The 25948-nt window shown below is 38.9% G+C and overlaps 1 protein-coding gene across 11 annotated transcripts in view; it reads left to right on the top strand.

Moving 5' to 3' along the window:
* The window catches only part of ANK2 (ankyrin 2), a 251354-nt gene that overhangs the window by 12683 nt on the left and 212723 nt on the right, over positions 1–25948 (top strand). For all 11 annotated transcript variants that reach the window (XM_040237434.1, XM_040237432.1, XM_040237433.1 and 8 more), the window contains exon 2: positions 23587–23688. In XM_040237434.1, the coding sequence (XP_040093368.1) occupies positions 23587–23688 (102 nt within the window). The remainder of the gene's footprint in view (positions 1–23586; positions 23689–25948) is intronic.

The raw sequence follows: 25948 nt of genomic DNA, 5'->3' as shown, positions 1-25948 counted from the left end.
ATGTTGTGGCGAGGGGGGTGGGAGGGGGGTTCATGTTTGGGAACGCATGTACACCCATGGTGGATTCATGTCAATGTATGGCAAAACCAATACAGAATTGTAAAATAAAATAAAAAATAAATTTAAAAAAATAAAAATAAAAAAATAAAAACTTGGTTTCTACAGGAAGAAAAAAAAAATTTTAAATTTCCATTAAAGAGAAAATGGAAAACTTGGAAAAATTTGCAACAAATATGGCAAAATATTATCTTGCCTGTATGAAGTTTTTAAAAATAATAATAAAAAAACGACATTTGGAACTCTAAAAGGACAAAAATATGGGCAAGTCAAAGAAGACAAAAATTGAAATAGGCATTAAGTGTATGACTGAGTTTTTAAACTCTTCAAAAATAAAAAAGATAAATCAAGACCATAATGATAGATATATTAATTGAGCAAAGCAGATTTGAGCATGTGACTGAGTTGAGAAAGGCTCTTCCACAAACAGTTATGGTAACATCTGCTTCAGCCTCTCTCAAGGATAGTTTTGCAGTATTAAAATATGTATCAACAGTCTGCATCCATCGACAGCACTATTCCATATTTAGGAATATAAACAGTGGACATAATCAAGGCAAGGACAAAGACTTAGGTATATAACTTTTTGTCATAGCAAGCATTCTTTCTCTGTGTGGGATCTTAGTTCCCTGATCAGGGACCAAACCTGTGCCGCCTGCCTTGAGAGCACAGTCTTCACCACTGGGCTGCCCGGGGAGTCTCTATTGTGTTCTTGACAACAGTGAAAACAAAGGCACTATTCTGCAAATAACTAGGGAAAGCTTAAAAAAAAGTTGCAATCCAACTATAAACTACTATATGAGATTTTGAATTTCCTTTACAACTTTTGAATGGTGTGAAAAGTGAAAATGAAGTCGCTCAGTCGTGTCTGACTCTTTGCGACCCCATGGACTGTAGCCTACCAGGCTCCTCCCTCCATGGGATTTTCCAGGCAAGAGTACTGGAGTGGGGTGCCATTTCCTTCTCCAGGGGATCTTCCCGACCCAGGGATCGAACCGAGGTCTCCTGCATTCCAGGCAGACACTTTAACCTCTGAGCCACCAGGGAGTGGTGTAGGCATTATCAATTTGGTAATGTTAGTTTTTATTTTTATTTATTTATTTAAATTCACTGGGTTTACTTTAATTTCAGGCTTTTGAAAATAGACCATCTGCTCAACAGATTTGCTTGAACAGCTCATGTATATCAAGTAATGTTAGTTTTTGAAAGTAGATGACTAGGTATTATTATCCCAATTTTGTAAAAATATTACTTATATGCATAGATACAGTGTATATTAGAAAACTTCTAAAAGAAAGTACATTGAAGGGTGGGATGATTTGGGAGAATGGCATTGAAATATGTATAATATCATATATGAAACGAATCGCCAGTCCATGTTCGATACATGATACAGGATGCTCGGGGCTGGTGCACTGGGATGACCCAGAGGGATGGTACGGGGAGGGAGGCGGGAGGGGGGGTTCAGGATGGGGAACACATGTACACCCGTGGCAGGTTCATGTTGATGTATGGCAAAACCAATACAATATTGTAAAGTAATTAGCCTCCAATTAAAATAAATACGTTTAAATTTTTTAAAAAAGAAAGTACATTGAAATAAGCAGTGTTAAGTTTCAGTAATGGAACTAGAGCTGCTGGCTGTTTTTAATGTATGTTTTATTTTTTAATTTATTTTTTGGTTGTGCTGCGAGGTTTGTGGGATCTTAATTACCTGACCAGGGATAAGCACAGAGTCTTAACCACTGGACTGCCAGGGAATTCCCTTTAACTTATTGTTAAAATGTTCTATGAGAATATGTATATGCTTTTATAGTGATTCCCCCAGGTTTTTTTTTTTTCTTTTTTCTTCAAAGAAGGGGGATTTTAAAAACAAAAAAAGGACTTAAAGAACCTAGAGAGTTATATGTGCATGCCAAGTCACTTCAGTCTTGTCTGACTCTCTGCAACCCTATGGGCTGCAGCCTGCCTGGCTTCTCTGTCCATAGGATTCTCCTGACAAGAATACTGGAGTGGGTTGCCATGCCCTCCTCCAGGGGATCTTCCCAACCCAGAGGGATCAAACCCAAGTTTCTTAGGTCTCCTGCATTGGCAGGTGGGTTCTTTACCACTAGCGCCCCCTGGGAAGCCCAGAAAGTTATATAGTTTTAGACAAATGCTCTGATGGAATATGCTTTTCTGTATTCTTTAGGTTGCATAAGAAATTATTATTTACTATTCTACACTTAACTTTTCAATTAATTTGGAGGCGAGGACTTTTTATAGGTATACTATACTAAAGTTTTACTGGGAAAACAAGATTTACTGTTATAAGTTTGTATAGGTGTAATCAACATTTAAATAGCAGGTATGGTGATTAATTAAGAACAGCTGAGAGAGGTTTTATCCACTTTGGAAGCAGTCCAGGTTTAAATCCCACTCAGGAAAATGTGTCAGTACGAGCTCGTAAAAGTCTGCATGCTGCTTTGAAAACAGAGGAACAAATGTTGTCTTTGAAGCCTACTGTGCTCTGGAGCTTGAAACTTTTTCCCCGCGCATCGTAGTAATAACAAGGGTGATGGAGACATTGCTCTGGATTCACTTGTTGAATATAATATGCAATAATGTTTTGAAGTACTGTGGTTGAGTCCCTGAGAGTCGCAGCTCTCGAGCTAGCATCATTAAAGAAAAGAAATCTTGGTATTCCAGCAGTGTTAGTGCCATATGCTCAAACTTCAGGCCCTGCCCCTGGCACAGGAGAGGGAGTTGGGTGCCAAGGGAAACCAGAACATGGTCACTGGGGCCACTGACATGACTGCATTAATTTGCCCTGGAACAGGAAGCAGCAGACACTTCTACAAAGCATTCAATAGTGGAAAGATATATGGCACCTTTGGGCAGAGCCTGGGAGGTGGTATCTTATGGTGATATGATCATGGCCTCTGGAATAAGGCTGACTGGGTACCAAACACAGCTCTGACACTTATTACGAAATATCCATGGACAAGTGCTTTTTCTTTTTTTATAAGTAAAGTATCTTTATTATATTAAAAATAAATCAGAAGGAAATCTTTCACATAAAACACTGGGGAAAATCACTTGAAATATTTATCTTCAGGGCCAAACCTAAGTTTGGAGGTAGAATAGTCAAAAAGGGAGTGAAGTCGCTCAGTCGTGTCCGACTCCATGCGACCCCATGGACTGTAGCATACCAGGCTCCTCTGTCCATGGGATTTTCCAGGCAAGGGTACTAGAGTGGGCTGCCATTTCCTTCTCCGTGGACGAGTGCTTTAATCTAACTATACCTCAGTTTCTTCAATTGTATGTTTTATTAAATGAGAACATAAATATTTTGGCATATAGTAGGATTAGCCTACAGTTAATATTGTAGTAGTAAGTGTGAGAAAGACAAAAAGTACAAACTATTATTCATTCCTTCAGGGAGCTGACTAGCCAGAGTGTAACCACACAAAGCAGACTGCACATCACACAGTCTCATGAGTAGAAGGACAACTTAGAAAAAAGCAAATCTAGGTGGCATGTAGAATTCTTTTTTTTGTTTTGTTTTATTTCTTTTTGGCTGCGCCATGTAGCATGTGGAATCTTAGTTCCCTGACCAGGGATTGAACCTGAACCCCTGCAGTGGAAGCACAGAGTCTTAACTACTGGATCACCAAGGAAGTCCCATAGAATTCTAATATGGTATATGTCAGTTCATATGCTATAAGAAAATACTTTTTAAATTTAGGAAAAAATCACTAAAACTACATAAATGTGCACGAACCTTGTAAAAATGATAAACAATTGACTTATTCAGTGTGCCTTTGACAATTATCTTTGAATGGAACATAGTGAACACAAGTGTGGTGACCCTAATCAAAACACGTGTAATTAATTCTCTTACTTGAAATTATAACCAGAAGAGAAAGGCTTTAGGTCAGGATAATCTTTGTAATGATTTCTTTACACAATTCATGTTAAATTAATAGTTAAATCTATGAAAAGATGTCATTAGTAGAGGGAACTGAACTGCTAAAATATGCCACACTTACATGTGGGAAAGTGTTAGTTGCTATTGTGTCTGACTTTTTGTGATTCCCTGGACTGTAGCCCCCAAGGCTCCTCTGTCCATGGAATTCTCCAGGCAACAATTCTGGAGTGCATAGCCATTGCCTTTTCCAGGGCATCTTCCTAACTCAGGTCTCCCGCATTGCAAGTAGATTCTTAATTGTCTGAGCACCAGGAAAGCCCAATAGGAAAAGGAAACCAAATAGAAGTGGAGCTTCTCCAACTATAAAGGACGTACCTTGTTGGGATGCCACAGGATTTTAGTATATACCCAAATTCTCATCAAGCTTCATATTATGTGCTGGGTTCCCATATTAAACATTGCTAATCAGAAGTGGGACAATCTAAACATCTTTTGATTTTGATTTTGATTGAGGTATAGTTGATGTACTATATTATATAAATTATAAGTACAGTGATTCACAATTTTTAAAGGTTACACTCCATTTATCAATAAATTTATAAAATGTTGGCTGTATTCCCTATGCTGTAAATTATATATCCTTCTGCTACTGCTAAGTCGCTTCAGTCATGTCCGACTCTGTGCGACCCCATAGATGGCAGCCCACCAGGCTCCCCCGTCCCTGGGATTCTCCAGGTAAGAACATTGGAGTGGGTTGCCATTTCCTTCTCCAGTGCATGAAAGTGAAAAGTGAAAGTGAAGTTGCTCAGTCGTGTCTAACGATTAGCGACCCCATGGACTGCAGCCTACCGGGCTCCCCCGCCCGTGGGATTTTCCAGGCAAGAGTAATGGAGTGGGGTGCCATTGCCTTCTCCAATATATCCTTCTAGCTTATTTTATACCTAATGGCTTGTATCTCTTATTCCTCTACTCCTATGCTCCTCTGCTCCTTTAATGCTCCTCCTTTCCTCTCCCCATTGGTATTTGTTTTCTATATCTGAGTTTGCTTCTTTTTTGTTACATTCACTCAGTTCAGTTCAGTTCAGTCGCTCAGTCATGCCCAACACTAGTTTGTTGTATTTTGGATTCCACATATAAGTGATATCATACGGCATTTGTCTTTCTCTATCTGACTTATCTCACTGGGCATAATACCCCCCAAATCCATGCATATTGCTGCAAATGGCAAAATTTCATTTTTTATGGCTGGATATTATTACCTAGTGTGTGTATCTCTATATATGTATATATCTCACAGCTGCTTTGTCCAGTCATATGTTGATGGACATTTAGGTTGCTTCCATAGCTTGGCAATTGTAAATAATGCTGTTATGAACATCAGGGTGTAGGTACCTTTTTGAGTTAGCAGTTTTGGTTTGCTTCAGCATGGAATTTCTGAGTCACATGGTAGTTCTATTTGTAGATTTTTGAGAAACCTCCGTACGGTTTTCCACCATGGCTGCACGAATTTACATTCTCACTGACAGCATACAAAGGTTCTCTTTCTCCACATTTTTTCCATTTGTTATTTGCTGCCTTTTTGATGATAGCCATCTGAGAGGCGTGAGGTGATATTTCGTTGTGGTTTTGATTTGCATTTCCCTGGTGGTTAGTGATGTTAAGCATCTTTACCTGCGCCTGTTAGCCGTCTGCATTTCTTCTTTGGAAAACTGTCTGTTCAGTTCTTTTCCCCGTTTTTTGAAAAATTGAATTGTTTGGTGTTCTTTTGCCCCCCTATTTTTTTTTAATTGAATTTTTTTTATGTTAAATTGTATAAGCTCTTTATATATTCTGAATATTAACCCCTTGTCCATCATATTGTTTACACATATTTTCTCCCACTCAGTAGGTTGTCTCCTTCAGTTTCCACACAAATTCTTACACACGCACCTCACATACAATTCAGTTCAGTTCACTCACTCAGTCGTGTCCAACTCTTTGCGACCCCATGAATTGCAGCACACCAGGCCTCCCTGTCCATCACCAACTCCCGGAGTTCACTCAGACTCACGTCCATCCAGTCAGTGATGCCATCCAGCCATCTCATCCTCGGTCGTCCCCTTCTCCTCCTGCCCCCAATCCCTCCCAGCGTCAGAGTCTATTCCAACGAGTCAACTCTTCACATGAGGTGGCCAAAGTACTGGAGTTTCAGCTTTAGCATCATTCCCTCCAAAGAAATCCCAGGGCTGATCTCCTTCAGAATGGATTGGTTGGATCTCCTTGCAGTCCAAGGGACTCTCAAGAGTCTTCTCCAACACCACAGTTCAAAAGCATCAATTCTTCGGCGCTCAGCCTTCTTCACAGTCCAACTCTCACATCCATACATGACCACAGGAAAAACCATAGCCTTGACTAGACGGACCTTAGTTGGCAAAGTAATGTCTCTGCTTCTGAATATGCTATCTAGGTTGGTCATAACTTTTCTTTCGAGGAGTAAACGTCTTTTAATTTCACGGCTGCAATCACAATCTGCAGTGATTCTGGAGCCCCCCCAAAATAGTCTGACACTGTTTCTACTGTTTCCCCATCTATTTGCCATGAAGTGATGGGACCAGATGCCATGATCTTCGTTTTCTGAATGTTGAGCTTTAAGCCAACTTTTTCACTCTCCTCTTTCACTTTCATCAAGAGGCTTTTTAGCTCCTCTTCACTTTCTGCCATAAGAGTGGTGTCATCTGCATGTCTGAAGTTATTGATATTTCTCCCGGCAATCTTGACTCCGGCTTGTGTTTCTTACAGTCCACCTCACATACACCTGTGCACATATATGTTAGTTTAATTTTATATATCTTGTAACAGATATAAGAATGTGGAGGTAGAAGTACATATATAGTTTTCCTGTGAGTGAAGTGTGGTGTGTTTTATATGCATAATAATTCTAAAAGAAAATAGCCTCTATCATTGGTATCTTGGTCAAAATAATTTAAACATGCCAATCATCTCTTTTATTTAGAATTTAGTCTTATTGTAACTACTGGGGATAGTGCAATGTATTACTATGTGTTGTTATACATTATAATCCCTTCTTCTTTGGATAATTTTTGCAATAATGGAAGCTTATGTTACTGCTTTATGTAAAGTTTCCCCCTTCAGAAAAGAACAATTTTATAATAATAAAACAATAACAATTTAAACAATTTTATTGAAAATTGTTTAACAATTTGAGCAATAATAACAATTTTATAATAATAAAATTATAGTTTATTATTTCTGAGAAACAGGATACTAATAGTTGTATGTAGTCAGTATCAGTAAAATACTTTTTCTTTCTGTGTTTAATTTCTTTACTAATGTCGTAGTTGGCAGTTCTCTGTTAAACTAATTAAGCTCAGAGAATGTTGAGTCCATGGCCTATCTAACCAATTCCACTCTTAAGTTTTCCCATGATTTCAACTGTAAGATAGTAATGATACAGATGGAGGGCGTGCATGCATGCTAAGTAGCTTCAGTCGTGTCTGACTCTTTGTGACCCTATGGACAGTAGGCTGTACCCCGCCAGGCTCCTCTGTCCATGCGATTCTCCAGGCGGGAATACTGGAGTGGGTTCCCATGTCCTCCTTCAGGGGGTCTTCCCAACCCAGGGATCGACATTGCGCCTTCTGAATATCAGGCAGCTTCTTTACTGCTGAGTCACCGGGGAAGTCCCATAGTTGGAGGGCATCCTGACCCCATTACTCTATATTCACGTACCCTTAGGAAGAGTTAGGCAAGATTTGCTTTTATTGTGGTTATCTAATAGAATTATAAAGGTGAAATAATATAACAAGTATAAATGTTGATAATCAAGATTTTATTTTTTAATTTATTTTTTAATTGGAGGAAATCGGCTTTACAGTGTTGTGTTGGTTTCTGCCATACAACAAGAATCAGTCATAATTATATATATAATCTCTTCTTCTTTAGCCTCCCTGCCCTGCCCCCATCCCATCCCTCTAGGCTTTCACAGAGTGCCAGGCTGTTATATAGTGTGTGTTATATGGCAGCTTGCCACTAGCTATCCATTTGACACATGATAGTGTATACATGTTGATTTTAAACCAAGTTTTAAAATTTAGTAAGTCTGTGAAAATGTACTTGAATCACCAAACTTTTCATTAGTTTAATTCATAGTGACCAGTGCTGTTTCATGTGTCTATTTGGCCAGTTTCACTTTGTTGAACTTCTTCCTTTATTTTACCTTATTTCCACAAAGGTTTATTGATCTACTCTCTGTTAAACCCTGCACTGGGCGGTGGAGACACCCAAGATGAATAAGTGATGGCCTCATCTATCCTGGAGGGTCAGGCTAGTTGGGGAGATAGATGTGTCAGCATATATCTGGGGATCCTGCCGTACCCATTCACAACATTTGGTGCAGTGTTGTTTTTATAACTAGTAGTCAACAAGCGTTTATGAATGACTGAATGAGTCTCAGGGTGTTATAGAACCCCAGGGTAATGGAACTTGGTCAGACTTGAGGGGAGAAGGGTGGGTTGGGAGGGTGTTGTGAAGATGGTTTCCCAAGCCTCTGGAAATAGACCCACAGGATCCACTTAATACAAATTCTTGTAGAAAATTGAAGGCAGGAGGAGAAGGGGACAACAGAGGTTGAGATAGTTGTATGGCATCACCAACTCAGTGGACATGAGTTTGAGTAAACTCTGGGAGTTGGTGATGGACAGGGAAGCCTGGGGTGCTACAGTCCGTGGGATCGCAGAGGCGGGCATGACTGAGCAACTGAACTGAACTGTAGAAGTCAAAGAATAAAAAACAACTAATAGAGAATTCTCCATTTCTCATTAAACCAGGCTTAAGCTTAATTTTTAGAAAACGGTCTTGAGCATCTGAACTAAAGCTTGGTTTCATGAGATGAATTAGCCCTACTTTTGTTTTTAGTTATGTTTAAATTAGGAGATCCCTTACTTTTCAAAATTCTCTTTGGAGTTGATGCCAATATTCTTACCCCAACAAATCAAGAATTTGTTTTGAAAGCTGCCTCAGAAGAAGTTCAGATATTCTGTGAAATGCAGTAATAACTGGAGGGGTTTTTATTGACTGATTTCCAACAGAGATTTTGTAGTATAAGCTAATTAAAAAAAAAAAAAAGGCAGTGCAAACTACAAATACTTGATTTGCTCGTCTTTTTTCCACTGCCATGTATCAGGTACTATAATTAATTAAACACATTTCTTTTTAAAGCCACTTTTCCATACCTTTTTTACATTTGAGTGTAAAGTTAAGGAATCTCTTTACCTTTCATAGAATTAGAACTGAATAGCTGGAACCATTCTAGACAGTTATAGTTCATACATAGCACAAGGGTAAATTTAGAAAGTTACAGCAGGTCACATCCATTGTGGATAAAGCGGTGCTTCAGTTGTGCCCTGGTCTTATGGGGAAACGTCAGCTGCATGCTATTAGTATTCTGAGCTCGTGAGAAACCTCCCATACAGATTTCTGTTTTAGTCTCACTGGTGTATGCATATACATGTATACTGAAGTATACGTATACCTTGTAATTATTATTTTATCAGCACTTCCTGGCATTCATGCAAGATGTTGATAGGTCAGCAGTATTTGCTTCCACAGGCAACACAAGAAGTGCTTTCCTATTCTTAGGAGGCTTATTGACAGAGAAATGGTAAGGAATGAAGACAAATCCAGTATCACTGCAAAAAACCCCAGACATGTCCCGGAGGTTACACTGTGGCCTCTGTCTAGAGTCCACACACTCTCCTAGACCTTTTAGTCTTGCATTTTGAACACACTACCATGCTATGATAGCACATCAGATTTCATTAGACCAAAACCACACTATTGGGTTCTCTCCAATTTTAGGTATTGTTTCCCCAATTTTCTGATCTTGATTAGTATCATTGCTCATTACATACCAAAGCTAGATGTTTCCAAGCTTTCCTTAATTTCTTCTTTCTATAAATCCTTAAATTCAATTCCCCCAAGTTGTATAACTTCTTTCCCCTGCATGTATGACAAATCACATTGCTGTCCCTGAAACGTTGCTCACTAGGACCATTGCAATAGTATCCAAACTGTCTTACAGACTTCATTCTCTTTACCTCTAACTCACCCTCCATATGTTACTCCAGTGATTATTTTGAGGACAGCATTCTGATCTTGGCAGTTCCTGCCGTTTCACCTAAAGGGTATGAATGTACCCTAAAGCATGTAAGAACATTCATAGGCTGGGCCCTGCCTTACGTTGAGAATTTTAACTTCTTTGTCATTTCCAACTTTATAATTCACCACACTGCATTACTCATAGTTTCCCACATACTGTCTTCTTCCCTACCACTATGACATTTCACTTGCTAGTCCTATGCCCGCTGTGTCTTCCACCTAACTTATCACCAGGAACTGTGTAAAACACTGTGTTGCTATTCCTATTATATGTTCCAAATGTAAAATATATTGTAAAACACACAAGCATTTATTGCTTGGACTACTGTTTCTAAATGGATATCCATGGATCCATTTTTGCCTACTTCTATCTGATTCATGGACTATGTTGCAGCTAAAAGATATTTTCTAAATGCAGATCTTAAAATCTTTTGAGGGGATGTATGTGTGTTCAGTTGCTCAGTCTTTGTTACCCCATGGACTGTAGCCTGTCAGGCTCCTATCTCCATGGAATTTTCTAGACAGAGTACTGGAGTGGGTTGCCATTTCTTACTCCAGGGAATCTTCCTGAGCCAGGGATAGAACCCAAGTCTCTTGTGTCTCCTGCTTTGGCAGGCTGATTCTTTACCACTGAGCTACCTGGGAAGCCTTTGAGGGGATAGATCATGTTTATTTTTTCTGCATTTAATTCTTTGCATTTAACACAGTGCTTGACTTCAAAATTGTCTTATTCTCAACTAAATCACTTCTTATAAAGAACTGGTTAAATTCTTTTAACTATTAAAAATTTTTTTTATTGAAGTATAGTTGATTGACAATTTTGTTAGTCTCTGGTGTACAAAAAAAGTGGTGCACACACACATATATATATTCGTTTTCATATTCTTTCCATTATGATTTATTAAAGAATACTGATTATAATTCCCTGTGCTATGCAGTTGGACCTTGTTGTTTGTCCATCTTATATATATATTTTATTATCAGAATAATCTGTTTTTAGACTAATTTGTTTTCACTTTTTCCAAACTGAAGCTTTGATTTTTCCAGTATGTACACATTTATATCTTTTCAGTAATTTAATCAAGTTAATAAAATGAGTCAAACTGGGAAATGATTTCCTTCTTATACAGTACACATATTGTGTATCCTTTAGGTTTTTTTTAATTTAACTTTAAAGTTTTGTTGACTTTCAACTGTGCACCACTGGGCCAGCATAGAGTCAAGAAATGAGTGTAAAAAATGATTTTGTATGTTATATTTAGCATAATGCAGACTTTTTGAGAATTGGAATTTTGCTTTCCATGTAGATCATCATAAATGTACAGAAGAGTCTGAAAATTGTATACTCCTTTTGGACCCACATGCTTTGGAGAATGGGTTGAATAAACAACTTCTCAAAAATTATATGCACATTAGAAGGATTGACTTTTGCCATTTTGTAGATAACAATAAACTTAAGAACAGTTTAACCAAAGGGACTAGTGACTCAAATTATTTCCAATAAGCAGCATAATTATAATGCTGAAATTCCTGACACCCAGTAATTAGAAAGATTTCTAAAAAAAAAAGAAATGCTAAGAGTGGCACAAATAGAGTTCTTAGGTCTGTTATTCCTATAAAATTAAAATATCATCTTGGGACAAAAATGATACTAGAAAATAATGAATTCAAATTCTTATTTTATTCTGGAGTAGATATTAATATTATATAACATATATACTCAAAAAAGTAAAATTAAAAAATTGAGTTACTCAGTTTTGATGCCTTTTCTCTAAATTGGTCTTTTATGGGAAATGATTTCCTATAAATGGGAAATGAGTCCAGAGTTACATTTTAAACAAGTAGAGTCAGGAGCTGTAAATAAGTGATACTGTTCTAGAAAATCAATCTGACTGACAGTTACAGATATACACTGGACTATTGTAAACAGAAAACTCTTCTGTATCTCCATGGGAGTTTTAGGAGGGCCACACTAAAATTAACAATGTAAGAATCGAAAACTATATGCAAGTTCTTTTAAAATAGTGGTCATATTTTAAGGTAAGCCATTGTGAAGCTTTCCTTGGAAGAATGTATTTTCTTGGTCAGTCTTGAATAATCAGTGCTAGAGAAGCAATCAGCTTTTGTGTGTGTGCGGTATGTGGGGGTGCGGTTAGTGCCTCATTTGTGCTGTGTCACGAAGCTGCTTTTGACTGAGTGATGTCTGCTTCAGAACAGATGGTCTGAAGATGAATACTCAGACCAATGGGGATAGAAATTCAGTGCCTACCTCAAGGGGGCAATAGTAAATTAACACTGTAGGATGCCCAGCATAATAAAGAATTGATGAAAGACATTTTCACTTGGTTGGGTTTATTTTTTTTCATATCACGACAGTTCTAAAGGCTTTCAGGGAGACTAAAACCTAATTCAGGTTCATTTATCTTGATCCTTGAGTATATAGCAGTGGGATACACTCTAATATACCTTTCCTCCCAAAGGCTCTGTAATATTTTAACACACGGATTAGTCAGGGAATGAGAAGAGTTTTGTGTAAAGAATATTTCTTAAAGAAAGAATTAAATAAAAAATTGCTACCAAATTATATCAAAAGCTCTGTCTTTTTTCTTCTGACTGGAGTGTTATTATGGTAGGTTATTATTCATTTATGAAACCTACTCTTATGGACAGTGCTGGGCAAAGGGAAATTCCTTTGGGGATTTGTGTATATGACAGAAAGCTTGATAACCTCTTCCATGCTTTGGCCCATGTTCATTTAAGTTTAAGATGCTGGCAGAACATTTTTACGCAGATGTCCAGCTCATTGAAAATTAGGAAAGATATTAGGCTTGGGATACAGATTGTTTTAAAAATATGTTTTCAATGTTTTACTCTCAATTAATACTGGTTGGAGATCCCAAAGCAATACTAGAGAACTGTTTAGAATTCAATCCTATACAGATGTGGTGTGTGCTATTAAATTTCTATTGTGGAACTCTAGGTTTTCATTTTTTTTTCTAATTGGAGGGTAATTGCTTTACAGTGTTGGAGTGGTCTCAGCCATACATCAACACAAATCAGTCATATTTATATATATCTCCTCCCTCATAAGGGGCTTCCCTGGCGGCTCAGATGGTAAAGCGTCTGCCTGCAATGCAGGAGACCCAGGTTCAGTCCCTGAGTCGGGAAGATCTCCTGGAGCAGGAAATGGCAACCCACTCCAGTACTCTTACCTGGAAAATTCCATGGATGGAGGAGGCTAGTAGGCTACAGTCCATGGGGTTGCAAAGAGTCAGACACGACTGAGCGACTTCTGACTTCCATTTCCTCCCTGGTAAGCCTCAGCCCGGCCCGCCACACCCCCGCCCCCCATTTAACCCCTCTAGTTGTCGGAGTGCCAGGCTGGGCCCCTGTGTTGTGCAGCAGTCTCCCACTAGTTACTTACTTTACACATGAGCATGTATATATGTCCATGCCATTTTCGCAATTTGCCCTACCCCCTCCTTCCTCCAGTGTTGCCACCAGACTGTTTTCTATGTTTGTCTCGATTTCTTCTCAGTAAATAGGTTCACCAGTGCTATTTTTCCAGAAATCGGAAAGAGAAAGCCAAATATCAAATATTAATGCATGCATATGGAATGTGAGTTTTCATTAATTTTGTTGTTGGCATGTGAAAGGCAGATTTCCATTATATGTCGGCTATTGAAAAAATTAGCGAGTATTATGGAGGAACTAATATTCAGTAATATAAGATGTGTAGAATATTTTTACTGGCCTTTGCCTTGTTAGCGTTCTGAACATAAATAAGTAAAGCAGAAGTTTTCAAATCCATCAGTTCAGGTAGTCATGTGAGGGGTGGTGTGTGGCATGAAGCCATAATGTGACGGGATACCTCTACACCAAGAGGAAACTGAATGGTTGAGAGTGGGGGGGTCACAATCTCCTGATCGTATGCCATTTTTTTTCCCAAGTATGATATGCTCTTTAGGGAGGAATAGTAACTCTAGATAAACAATTTAAAGCAATTATTAAGGTGCTTAGCTCACTGACTATAGTACTACCTTTAATCTGTTTGTGTAATTGAAACCTCCCAAAGAGCTTCCCTGGTGGCTCAGACAGTAAAGAATCCCCCTGCAGTGCAGGAGACCTAGGTTCCTTCTCTGGGATGGGAAGATCCCCTGGAGAAGGGAATGGCTACCTACTCCAGTACTCTGGCCTGGAGAATCCCCATGGACCGAGGAGCCTGGTGGGCTACAGTTCATGGGGTCTGCAGAGCGACATGACTGAGCGACTATCACTTTCATACTTTAACTTTCACAGAGTTTCTTATCCCTTGGAAAAATCTGAAGCATTCAGTTGCAGTGTTCTAAAATTTAAAATTTTAAGATGCACCTGAAACTATTTAACCTAATGTCTGACTTGTAGCTATGGCAAAATATTTCCCTTTTTCTGATTTCCTTAGATTTGTAAGTATTGTGGTGGAGCCATTACTATCTTCCCATTTAAATTCAGAAAAAAAAAATTGACATGTACTTTGTGACAGAATTTCTGAGTTCTCTGGGCGTTTTGGAGTCATAGGCAGAACATATAGCTAGAATACAAATAATCAAAATCTGTTGATTTTCCTGACTTAGGAGAAGTTGTTTTAATTTTCAGTTTATGATAATGTTCAGTAGAAAACTGAAACTTATAAACACTTAAGAAAGTTTCTACCTTTTCTTTGTAAAAGTTCCTGTTTTAGTTAAGGTTTCAGTATGTCTCATTTGTAATTTTTATTAAACCAAACTCATGTCAGCAAAACAGAGTTACTTTTCAAGTCAGACTTCTACTGTCTGAGGATATACTAACTGAGGAATTCATACTTCTTCTGTTTAATATTTTTAAATGGATATATCTGTGTATAAATCACAGGGAATCTGAAGTATAAAATAGTTATCAATCAAATGTACAATTATTTTTTTGATGTAAGGTTTTTGTTCCTATTAGTTGTGTGTTCTTGCCATATTTTAATTTACTGAGGAAGGATATTGTTACATTATTAGTATTTTGACTCAGTGTTCAAAAATGTGATGCAGAAAATTTTTTAAGGTATAAAATTACCTCTTAACAACTTACTTCTATTTATCCTAGAAGACTTAACAATCAAGATCTCTGAGCCATGTCCAGTCTTCCTGGATTCATGTTAAATATTTTTGAAGACCAGAGGAGTGATATTACAATAGTATAATAAAAAGATGCTCTAGAATTTGACTTGGCATCACAGTTTGAGTTCAAGTACATAGCCATGCGTACTTAGTAATCTGCATTGTTTCTTTCTTGCCTGTGTGGCACCTTGAAACTAAAAGAGCAAGTCATTCAGTTGTGTCTGACTCTGCCACCCTATGGATGGTAGCCTCCAGGCTCCTTTGTCCATGGAATATTTCCAGGCAAGAATTCTGAAGCAGGTTGCTATTTCCTACTCCAGAGGATTTTCCCGACTCAGGGATCCATCTCTTGGTCTCTTGGTCTCCTTCGTTTGCTGCTGGATTCTTTACCTCTAGTGCCCTGCATAATATGAATAATCTGCATTAGAAAAACTGCCATCACAGTAAAAAAAAAGATATTGCTTTTGAATGCTAATATTTTCATCTATTTACTCTTTAGTGATTTTGTCACCATTGTGTAAGTTCAGTTCAGTTCAGTTGCTCAGTCGTGTCCGACTCTTTGTGACCCCATGAATCGCAGCACGCCAGGCCTCCCTGTCCATCACCAACTCCCGGAGTTCACTCAGACTCACGTCCATCGAGTCGGTGATGCCATCCAGCCATCTCATCCTCGGTCGTCCCCTTCTCCTCCTGCCCCCAATCCCTCCCAGCAACAGCGTCTTTTCCAACGAGTCAACTCTTCGCATGAGGTAGCCAAAGTGCTGGAGTTTCAGCTTTAGCATCATTCCTTCCAAAGAAATCCCAGGGCTGATCTCCTTCAGAATGGACTGGTTGGATCTCCTTGCAGTCCAAGGGACTCTCAAGAGTCTTCTCCAACACCACAGTTCAAAAGCATCAATTCTTCAGCTCTCAGCCTTCTTCACAGTCCAACTCTCACATCCATGCATGACCACAGGAAAAACCATAGCCTTGACTAGATGCACCTTAGTTGGCAAAGTAATATCTCTGCTTTTGAATATGGTATCTGGGTTGGTCATAACTTTTCTTCCAAGGAGTAAGTGTCTTTTAATTTCATGGCTGCAGTCACCATCTGCAGTGATGTGTAAGTTAGGAACAACTAATTTTACAGTGTCACCATCTTTTTAAAGACGGTATCCTATGGTATCCTATAGGCAGTTCTTCTCATGGATAATAATCTCAGGGAAAACATTGATAATGAAAAGATTTATTTAGTGTGCTAGTGCAAATCAATGTCAAAATGTCATATGAAGTTAAGGAAAAAATCTTGTCTTTATGTAAAAGTAATTTCAAATGATCTTGCATATCAAATACGTATTTGCGTGAATATTCAGGTGCAATTTATTTGTTTAATTAAAGTTAGATATTGTTTTGATACAATTCTCAATTTTATGTGTTGATCATTAATTATCTTAAGTAACATTTTAAAAGTAAAAATAGAAACACCTGTATCGGAACTAAAATTCTTAAAACATATGTCACTGAAGTAAAAACAACCTTTCGAGAGGTTATGTTAATTCTTTCTGAAGATCAGAGCTCCTTCAGCATTTTCCATTTAGTTGCACTGTAAAGACCTGTTAAAATGACACTAGAAATGTAGTTTGAGCTGCAGTGTACAAACTTATGTTTTACCGCAATTTTTGTTATTAGTGGCCAGCTGAATTGAAAGTAAGTGGGGTTTTGACATTTAATTTAACAGTTAGGACACTTTAACAGTTAGCAGGATATTTTCAAATACTCTGGTCTTCTGGCAGCACCTTCTTATTTAAAGAAGATAATATGTATGTGTCTATCCTTTGATTTGCCATTGTTGTTTTGCCTTTATAATTTACAAGATAAACTGCAATTAAAAAAAAGCTCCGTCAGTGTCTACTGTGCCTGTCATTGGGCTAAGCACTTTAAATCATATTTCATTCTTACAGCAATTCTATAAAGTACATTTATCTTTTTGATAAGGAAATTGAGACCCACAAAGACTCAAGATCATACAACTTGTGATTTGCTGGACATAGTTTTAACATTCCTAAGAAAAGACCTAAGGAATTGTAGAAATGTCCCTTATTTTATTATGTTCATATTAAGATTTTTCCCCTTAAGTGATTTTAATATATTTTGTTTATTTTGTATTACTGTAAAAATGTAGATCTCAGGGTAGGCAGGTAAATGACCCCGTTTTTTCTAAAAGGAATAACTGTATCCTAAGAAAATAAGCAAATTCCCTAGGTTTCACAAGAAACATGTGCTTTCTTATGGTTAATCGGTTGGAAAATATTTGTGGAGGCTACAGGGTAAGCCACAGACTGAGAGGAGGTACCCAGTGTCACTTGCTAGGTTAGTTGAGGCTGGTGGCTAATTCATCCTAGAGGATGTGAGCATCTCAAATATTAATAATATATTCCTCTCTTTGAAATATGAAAATAGTTTGTAACCTCTAGTGTTATGTTTATTAGACTAATTAATTTTTTTATTAAAAACATTTTTTGGGGGCCTTACCATGTGGCTTGCAGGATTTTAGCACTCTGAGTAGGGATTAAGCATGGGCTCTTGGCCTGTGAGAGCTTGGAGTCCTAACCACTGGACTGCCACAAAATTTCCTTTAGTGGTCATTTAAATGTAAAAATCAAACTACATAAAACTCCTTAAACTCTTAGACCATTACTAAAATGAAAGTGGTACAAATTAAGCATGAACAGAACTTCAAAACTAGTATTATTCGAAAAAAATGGCACCAATGTAATAGAGTGGACAGAACTGTGAAAAACTAAATCGCAGATGTTGGTTTAACAGTAAAAAGATTTAACCTTGTATTTCTATAATGTATTTCTGAATTTGCTCTAAATAAAAATAATACAGAGCATACATTTTTAGAAGTATGTCATACAACCATTATTAATACATTTAAACTTTTGTTTCCTACTTCAGAATAAAAACATAAAGCTATCAGAGAACTTCACCAATGCCAATATTGAAAGTGAAAGTGAAGTAGCTCAGTCATGTCCAACTCTTTGGAATTTCCAGGCAAAAGTACTGAAGTGGGTTGCCATTTCCTTCTCCAGGGTATCTTCCCAACCCAGGGATCGAACCTAGGTTCAACATTGCAGGCAGACGTTGCAGGCAGACACTTTACCATCTGAGCCACATGGGAAGCCAATATTAAAGGCATGCTATTTGATAATCATTTAAAACTCTCTTCATTTACTTGGTGATGGAATTAGTATTGTGCTAAAGATATGTACCTAAGCCAATAACACTGCAACTAGGAACTGAAAAACATTTTACTCTGGATTTTCTATTATACTTACTGCCAATAGTCAAGGCAAGTTGGACCACACAGAGATAGCGTCTGAGCCTATTATTTGTAACTTTATTTTTTTATTAGTTTTTTTTTTTTTTTTTTGCCACTCTTTGCAACATGTGGGATCTTAGTTTCCTGAGTAAGGATCAAACCTGCTCCCTCCGCAGAGGAAGTTTGGAGTCTTAGCCACTGAAATGCCAAGGAAGTCCCTATTAATATGCAGGGTCTGTAGCTCAGTTAGTAAAGAATCTTCCTATAATGCAGGAGACGCAGGTTCAATCCCTGAATCAGGAAGATCCCCTGGAGAAGGAAATGGCAACCCACTCCAGTATTCTTGCCTGGAAAATCCTATGGACAGGGGAGCCTAGCAGGCTACAGTCCATGGGGTCACAAGAGTCGGACACGACTTAGTGACTAAACGAACACGGATGTGCTACTGCGTGCTGTGCTCAGGTTCTTTCGTGCATCCTGCCGTGCACGATGGCCACATTCTCTGACGAGTCTCAGTTCTAAGGCAAAATATTTTGCATATTGTGCATCTGTCTGTATTCCATCTCTCCTTCACCTGTTATGCGTTGAATTATAAACACAAAGTCACATACTAAAGATAGATGGCTGTATTCAGTAAAAGGGTAGCCATCTGGAAGACCTGGAACATGCGTATATTCTCCGTGTTAGGCTGTTATTGAAGTGTAAGCATAGACGTTTTGCAAAATCTTGGAGCAAACTCAAGGACCCCTGTGAGTGAGCCCCTGGATCTTTTGGGGAAGCACTCCTTCAGGCCGTAACGTGGCTCTGTGAACGCACATTCCTCCTTGCCTTTCATGTCTGCTCTGCTGGATGCTGAGAAAGTATTGTTTTTCTAACATTTGGATCAAAAAACGTACAGAACTGTGTCAAGAAGAATTGAAGAGGAAATTTTTCTTTCTCGGCTTGAGATGCCACATTCGGGTTGTAAAAGGGACAAGTTTTAATGACATCCATCTGTTGCAGATTAAAATAAGTGGAGCTCAGCATCTGAATGCCTTGTTCAGAGTCAGACTTTATATAGTCATAAGCACAATTGGTTTTAGGATCGAGAGTTCTAGGGACAGACAGTAACAAAGCATAAAAAGTTAGTCTGTATATCAGACTTTGCTCTCAAAGGAATTGCTGTTGCCTTCTTATCTCTTTGTAGTGCTTTTTGTGCGTGAAATCTCCCGGGTCAAGCCAAGAGACAGCAGTCTGTTTTGAAAGCATGCCTCTCCCACTACCTAATTTTAATTTTTAAATTCTTACTTTTGTCATACTCAGAGGGAAACATAGCATGGTAAAAATTGCTGCGTCTCTCACTAGGAGTCCCGGAATCCTCTTTCATCTCTGTGTTGATTGAAGGTAACCAGACTAAAAGCTGTTTATCCTAAGCTCTTATGTCAAGAGCTTTAATCACAGATTGACCTCTTTGTAGTACAGGGTTTGCAAGTGTTTATCTGGAAGTAGGAGAAAAATATATACTTCTGTACCAATCTATACTTTTAACCTTCAATAATGCCAGGATCTACATATACATTTTGCAGTTTCATTTTAAGTTTGTTCTTGAAACTCATGATCTGAAAGCACTTTATAACACACTTAGTTGCATTTCCAAAATGCGTTTCTAATGCATTTTCTTACTTTGGAGAAACTAAATCCCTTAATGGTGTTCTAGAAGAATACAGCTTATAGCAAAATTTACTGTGACTCAACTGCTGAAGAGATCCTTGCCAGGATAGCTCACGTATTTCCTTTCCATTGGCTCTAACCTGTCTGAAAACCTGGAAACTATTTTTTTGTTGTTGCTAGAATTCCAGGGACTGGCCTTAAAACTTTTACTTGCCTTTACTTTTTAGGAGTTTGATTCAGAAAAGAGAAAATTAGTTATTAAAACTTGTTATTATGTAACCGTAAAAGCAATCCTCAATCTCATGCCCAGCCCCTACAGAAGGTTCTGAGAGGGTCTAATAGGTACCCCTCCATGACACCTGAAGTCCCTTCAGACCAACAATAGCACCCCCAACCCCCAAGCTTCCACAGGGTGTCTCTGGGTGTTTCTTCATTCCTGCAGGGTCAGCTACACCCTCTGTCTCTACTTCTGTTCATGGCTTTCTTTTTTTTTTTTAACAGGAATGATAGTGAACCCTGATCTTAGTTTGTGAGTTTGTTCATGTTAGGCATGTAGAGAAAGACAGTCAACTGGCTTTTTAATGCAGTATGTACTTTACTGTCTCTTTTCTTATTCCGAAGTGAATGTGTTTCTAAGTAGTTTGTCTCAAGCCAACTCTTCATTTTTCTAGGTGCATAGATGGCTGATAAATTTGAGGCTACAGCTGTCAGCCAAGAATTCTCTCTCTAGCTAAGGCACTCTATCAAGCAAGAGCCAGGATTTACAGAACAAATAGGTAGACCAAGGGCATACTGAGGTTATCAAAAACAAACTAAACCTATAGCTGAGCTTAGGTAGCTACAGTAACATCTGCTTTGATACATTGCACAGATGAGGCAGAACAGCAGATAAGACTTGCTGCTTTGAGACTGAGAAACAGGAGTTAAACCTTGGATCTTCTACTGAAAAATTCTGTGACCTTAAGAATTTTCTAAACCTCTTTCCTCACCTATGAAATGAGCATAATAATAGTTGCTTTCTCCTAGTATTATTGTAATCGCAATATAATGCATATGACTTCTTAGCTCTGTGCCTGACCCACCGTAAGCATTCATGTACTCAGTCGTGTCTGACTCTTTGTGGCCCCATGGACTGTAGCCCGCCAGACTCCTCTGTCCGTGGAATTTTCCAGGCAAGAATACTGGAGGGGGATGCCGCTTCTTACCCCAGGGGATCTTCCAGACCCAAGGATTGAACCTGTGTTCTGCGTCTCCTGCACTGGCAAGTTGATTCTTTACCACCAGCGCCACCTGGAAAGTGCTTGACATTCATAAATGTGACTTATAATTATGAAGCCTTGTGTACCGGATGGAAGTACTTTCTATATATAGCATGTGGATTCGTTTTTAGAAACCTAGATATTGGAAATAATGCTGTCATACTTTTTGTGACCTAATGTTATTTAATTGTTGTTTTGTAATAACTAATGTTTCTTGTGGGATATTGACGGAGCATAATGCAAAGTATTATCACATTTCACTTTTAAGTGCTAGGGCAAGAAACTTGAAGGAGGAAAATCTTCCTGGAATTTAGAATTTGCTGCAAATCACAAATACTTCCATAGAATAGGCATTTCAAAATGAGTTACCATTCAGTCCCTGCAGCATTGCAGATATGCCGGGGCACCCTGCCATGAGCATAGCTTTCAGGAAGGGTGAAGCGTGAGGCATCACAGCAGAGCGGGGAGGAGGAAGGCAGCACTATGTTAGTCACACCGGGGTATGTTTCTGAAGGCTCCGAGCATGCAGTCCAGATGTGCAGATTTCAGTCGTACCTTTCGACTCCTCATAAATTATCTATCAAATTTGTAAATATATGGCACTGTGGTATTTGGCTTAAATGTGAGGTAATTTTGTCTTAGGGTGTTCAGTCTTCCCCGGTGTAAATCATTCTAACAGTCTGCAAGTAATTCCATATTTGAGACTCCCAGAGGAAACACTTCCATTTCTATGTGTGTACTTCATCACCAGTCATAATAAACAGGTCCGAGAATATGCCAAGAGCCCTTGCCGAGTCCTTTCGAGAGAGAAGGAGGCAGGCAGTGTAGCCTACTGGGGAGAATGGTGGATTAAGAGCCATCCCACCTGCATCTCCCTTTCTAGTAGGTTCCTTTTCATAGAGATCTACTCTTGTAGGTAGGTTGCTGTTTTCTCTTTGCATGTGTGTGCGTGCTAAGTTGCTTCAGTCGCGTCTGACTCTTTGCGACCCTATGGACCATAACGTGCCAGTCTCTTCTGTCCATGGGGAGTCTCCAGACAAGAATACTGGGCTGGGTTGCCATGCCCTCCTCCAGGGGATCTTCCTGACCCAGGGATTGAACCCACACCTCTTATGTCTCCTGCATTGGCAGGTGGGTTCTTTACCACTAGCGCCACCTGGGAAGCCCATTTCCTCTAGTCAGATGTTATACCACAAGATCTATAAAGTGAGGCCAGTATCTTGGAACCTAATGAAGTTATCATCAACCTTGTGTTAAGGTTTGAAAATCAGACTTTGTCAGCAAGTCAGAGAGGCAACGTGCCTGTGGCTATGTGTCTGAAATAGCCTCCTTTGGACATATTTTTTGGTGGGGGTCGGGGGATTTAGCTGATTTCCCCAGGATCAGGTTTTGAGAGGAATGGACTCAAGATGAGGACTTAGAAGGCAGTTTCCACTCGGACTGATCATTTTTACCAACAGATTTGAATCTGGTATTATGTCAGCTGGTTTAAATTTAATCTTGTTCTTCCAAAATCACTAAGATCACAAAATTTGCATTGGCCCAGTCCGCATCTCCCAGCTAGCACTATCTGCTTTCCTCAAAGCATCCTTGCAACTTTCTGTTTTTCCCCTATCATAAGGACAGATGACTGCCAGGTGACCCGTAGTTGGTATTCTCCCTCAGATGCATCTGAAAACCAGTCAAGGAAGAAAGAAGAAACCCAGAACCTTTCATTTCTTTGCAGTTTTTTATTCCTTTTTGGCTTCATACTAGTCTCAGTATAAAGTCACTAGCTTCCTGAAGCTAAAATGAATGGGTACCAGTGGATTTGGGGGTAGTATAAATTCATCTTCAAATGTAGCCAAAGATTTGGAATAAAGCAGTAAAATTATTTTTAATGATTCTTTTACACTCTTTAATAGAGCAGAATGTATTCCCATTGACCTTAATGCCCTTAGCTCTCTAGAAATGTTGTGAGGTTGCTCACTTGTCCTGTTAATTATTATTAAGTGTTTTAAACTCAGATTTGAATTATTTTGCAGCCAAAGCTTTTCTGATCTGTGGTGCAAACATTCTTGTTTCTTTGTTTTTGATATGTTCTCACTTTATCAGTAACTCACTGAAGCTCTTTTCTGTTTCTCACAGTCTGACAGCAATGCAAGCTTCCTCCGTGCCGCCAGAGCAGGCAACTTAGACAAAGTCGTGGAATATCTGAAGGGGGGCATAGACATCAATACCTGCAACCAGGTAAGCGCCCTGCAGCTGCCTCTGTATTATACGCCGAAGACACACCTATTACCTATAGATACACTCAAAGAGCCCGGTAGGGTTTTTTGTCTTTTGTTAAACTTACTAAAATAGTACCAGTCCAGAATTATGAAAGTTTATTTTTGCCTCTTTACCAACTTTTGAAGCCTCAGACATTTGTATCTAGAGCTAATAATACTAGCAAAGTAGATAGATCAAAAATGATTGAACATCAGGTTTGCCTATGAAATGATCTGGGCTGCCTTTAGCTGAAATACTGCTCATTTATTATCAACTAGTTATCTAGATGCTGGCTTCTCATTCTTGTTTGCTGTAAGCCTTTTATTCAGGGGGTAACTGATTATTACAACTTGGGATAGAGAAATAAAAGGATAAAATCAAAAGTATGCACCCACTTACCCCTCCCCACCCTGCCATTACTTTTAAAGTATGGATTTGAGTGAGAAGAGTTTGAAACTGTTGGTTTAAATGAGGTGTTTGGATTACTCATTTATCACATCCATTTGCTAAGGACTTGAGATGGTATTATACATTTTGGATATTATTTGATCCCAGGGATGTTGAGACTTTTGTGTTTTCTGTAAGATTTTAATACCATGAATAAAAGTGTCTCGTGAACTCCAGTATTCACTATAGTGTGCTAAATGTTGCTGATGTGTGTGTGTGCATGACAGAGCTAACTGGGAAATGAATCAGTTCAGTTCAGTTCAGTTCAGTCGCTCAGTCATGTCCGACTCTTTGCGACCCCATGAATCGCAGCACGCCAGGCTTCCCTGGCCATCACCAACTCCCGGAGTTCACTCAGACTCGTGTCCATCGAGTTGGTGATGCCATCCAGCCATCTCATCCTCCGTCGTCCCCTTCTCCTCCTGCCCTCAATCCCTCCCAGAATCAGGTCTTTTCCAATGAGTCAACTCTTCGCATGAGGTGGCCAAAGTACTGGAGTTTCAGCTTCAGCATCATTCCTTCCAAAGAAATCCCAAGGTTGATCTCCTTCAGAATGGACTGGTTGGATCTCCTTGCAGTCCAGGGGACCCTCAAGAGTCTTCTCCAATCCTGGCTAATTATAAGCTAGCAGGAGATAAATTTCATTGTCTAGTTCTAAATCATCTATAGAATGTCGTGATATATGCTGATATATATATCCTGGTGTGTATTGAGCCCAGTTACGTTCATTCTGTAGTCCGCTGAAATTAGTGAATCTTTCAAATACAACTTCTCAAAAACTGAATCCGGTGTCTTGTCATACTCAAACTTGCTCTCCTCCCAAATTCCTAACTGCTGGTTTTCTTTTTGTTGTTCAGTTGCAAAGTCGTGTCCGACTCTTTGTGACCCCATGAGTTGCAGCGTGCTAGGCTTCTCTGTCCGTCACTCTCTCCCTGAGTTTGCTTAAACTCATGTCCATTGAGTCAGTGATGCCATCTCATCCTCTGTCACCCTCTTCTCCTCTGCCTTCAGTCTTTCCCAGCATCAGGGTCTTTTCAGGTGAGTTGCTCTTGCCATCGGGTGGCCAAAGTATTAGATCTTCAGCTTCAGCATTAGTCCTTTCAATGAATATTCAAGGTTGATTTCCTTTAGGATTGACTGATTTGATCTCCTTGTTGTCCAAGAGACTCTCAAGAGTCTTCTCCAGCACTACATTTCAAAAGTATCAATTGTTTGGCATTCAGCCTTCTTTATGGTCCAACTCTCACAAGCATACATGACTACTGGAAAAACCATAGCTTTGACTATATGGACTTTTGTCAGCAAAGTGATATCTCTGCTTTTTAATACACTAAGTTTGTCATAGCTATTCTTCCAAGGAGCATCTTTTAATTTCGTGCTGCAGCCACCGTCTGCATTGATTTTGGAGCCCAAGAAAAAGAAATCTGACACTGTTTCCACATTTTCCTCATCTATTTGCTATGAAGTGATTGGACTGGTTGCCATGATCTTCGTTTTTTGAATGTTGAGTTTTAAGCCAGCTTTTTCACTCTCTTCTTTCACCTTCATCAAGAGGCTCTTTAGTTCCTCTTCACTTTCTGTCATTAAAGTGGTATCATCTGCATATTTGAGGTTGTTGATATTTCTCCCAGAAATCTTGATTCCAGCTTGTGCTTCATCCAACCCAGCATTTTGCATGATGTACTCTGCATATCATAAGTTAAAGAAGCAGGGTGATAATATACAGCCTTGACATACTCCTTTCCCAGTTTTGAACCAGTCTGTTGTTCCATGTTTGGTTCTAACTGTTGCT

The sequence above is a fragment of the Oryx dammah genome, unplaced genomic scaffold (assembly GCF_014754425.2).
Source record: "Oryx dammah isolate SB20612 unplaced genomic scaffold, SCBI_Odam_1.1 HiC_scaffold_3, whole genome shotgun sequence".
NCBI lineage: Eukaryota > Metazoa > Chordata > Mammalia > Artiodactyla > Bovidae > Oryx > Oryx dammah.
Note: the sequence above shows the minus strand (reverse complement) of the source record. Positions and strands in the feature narration are given on the sequence as shown.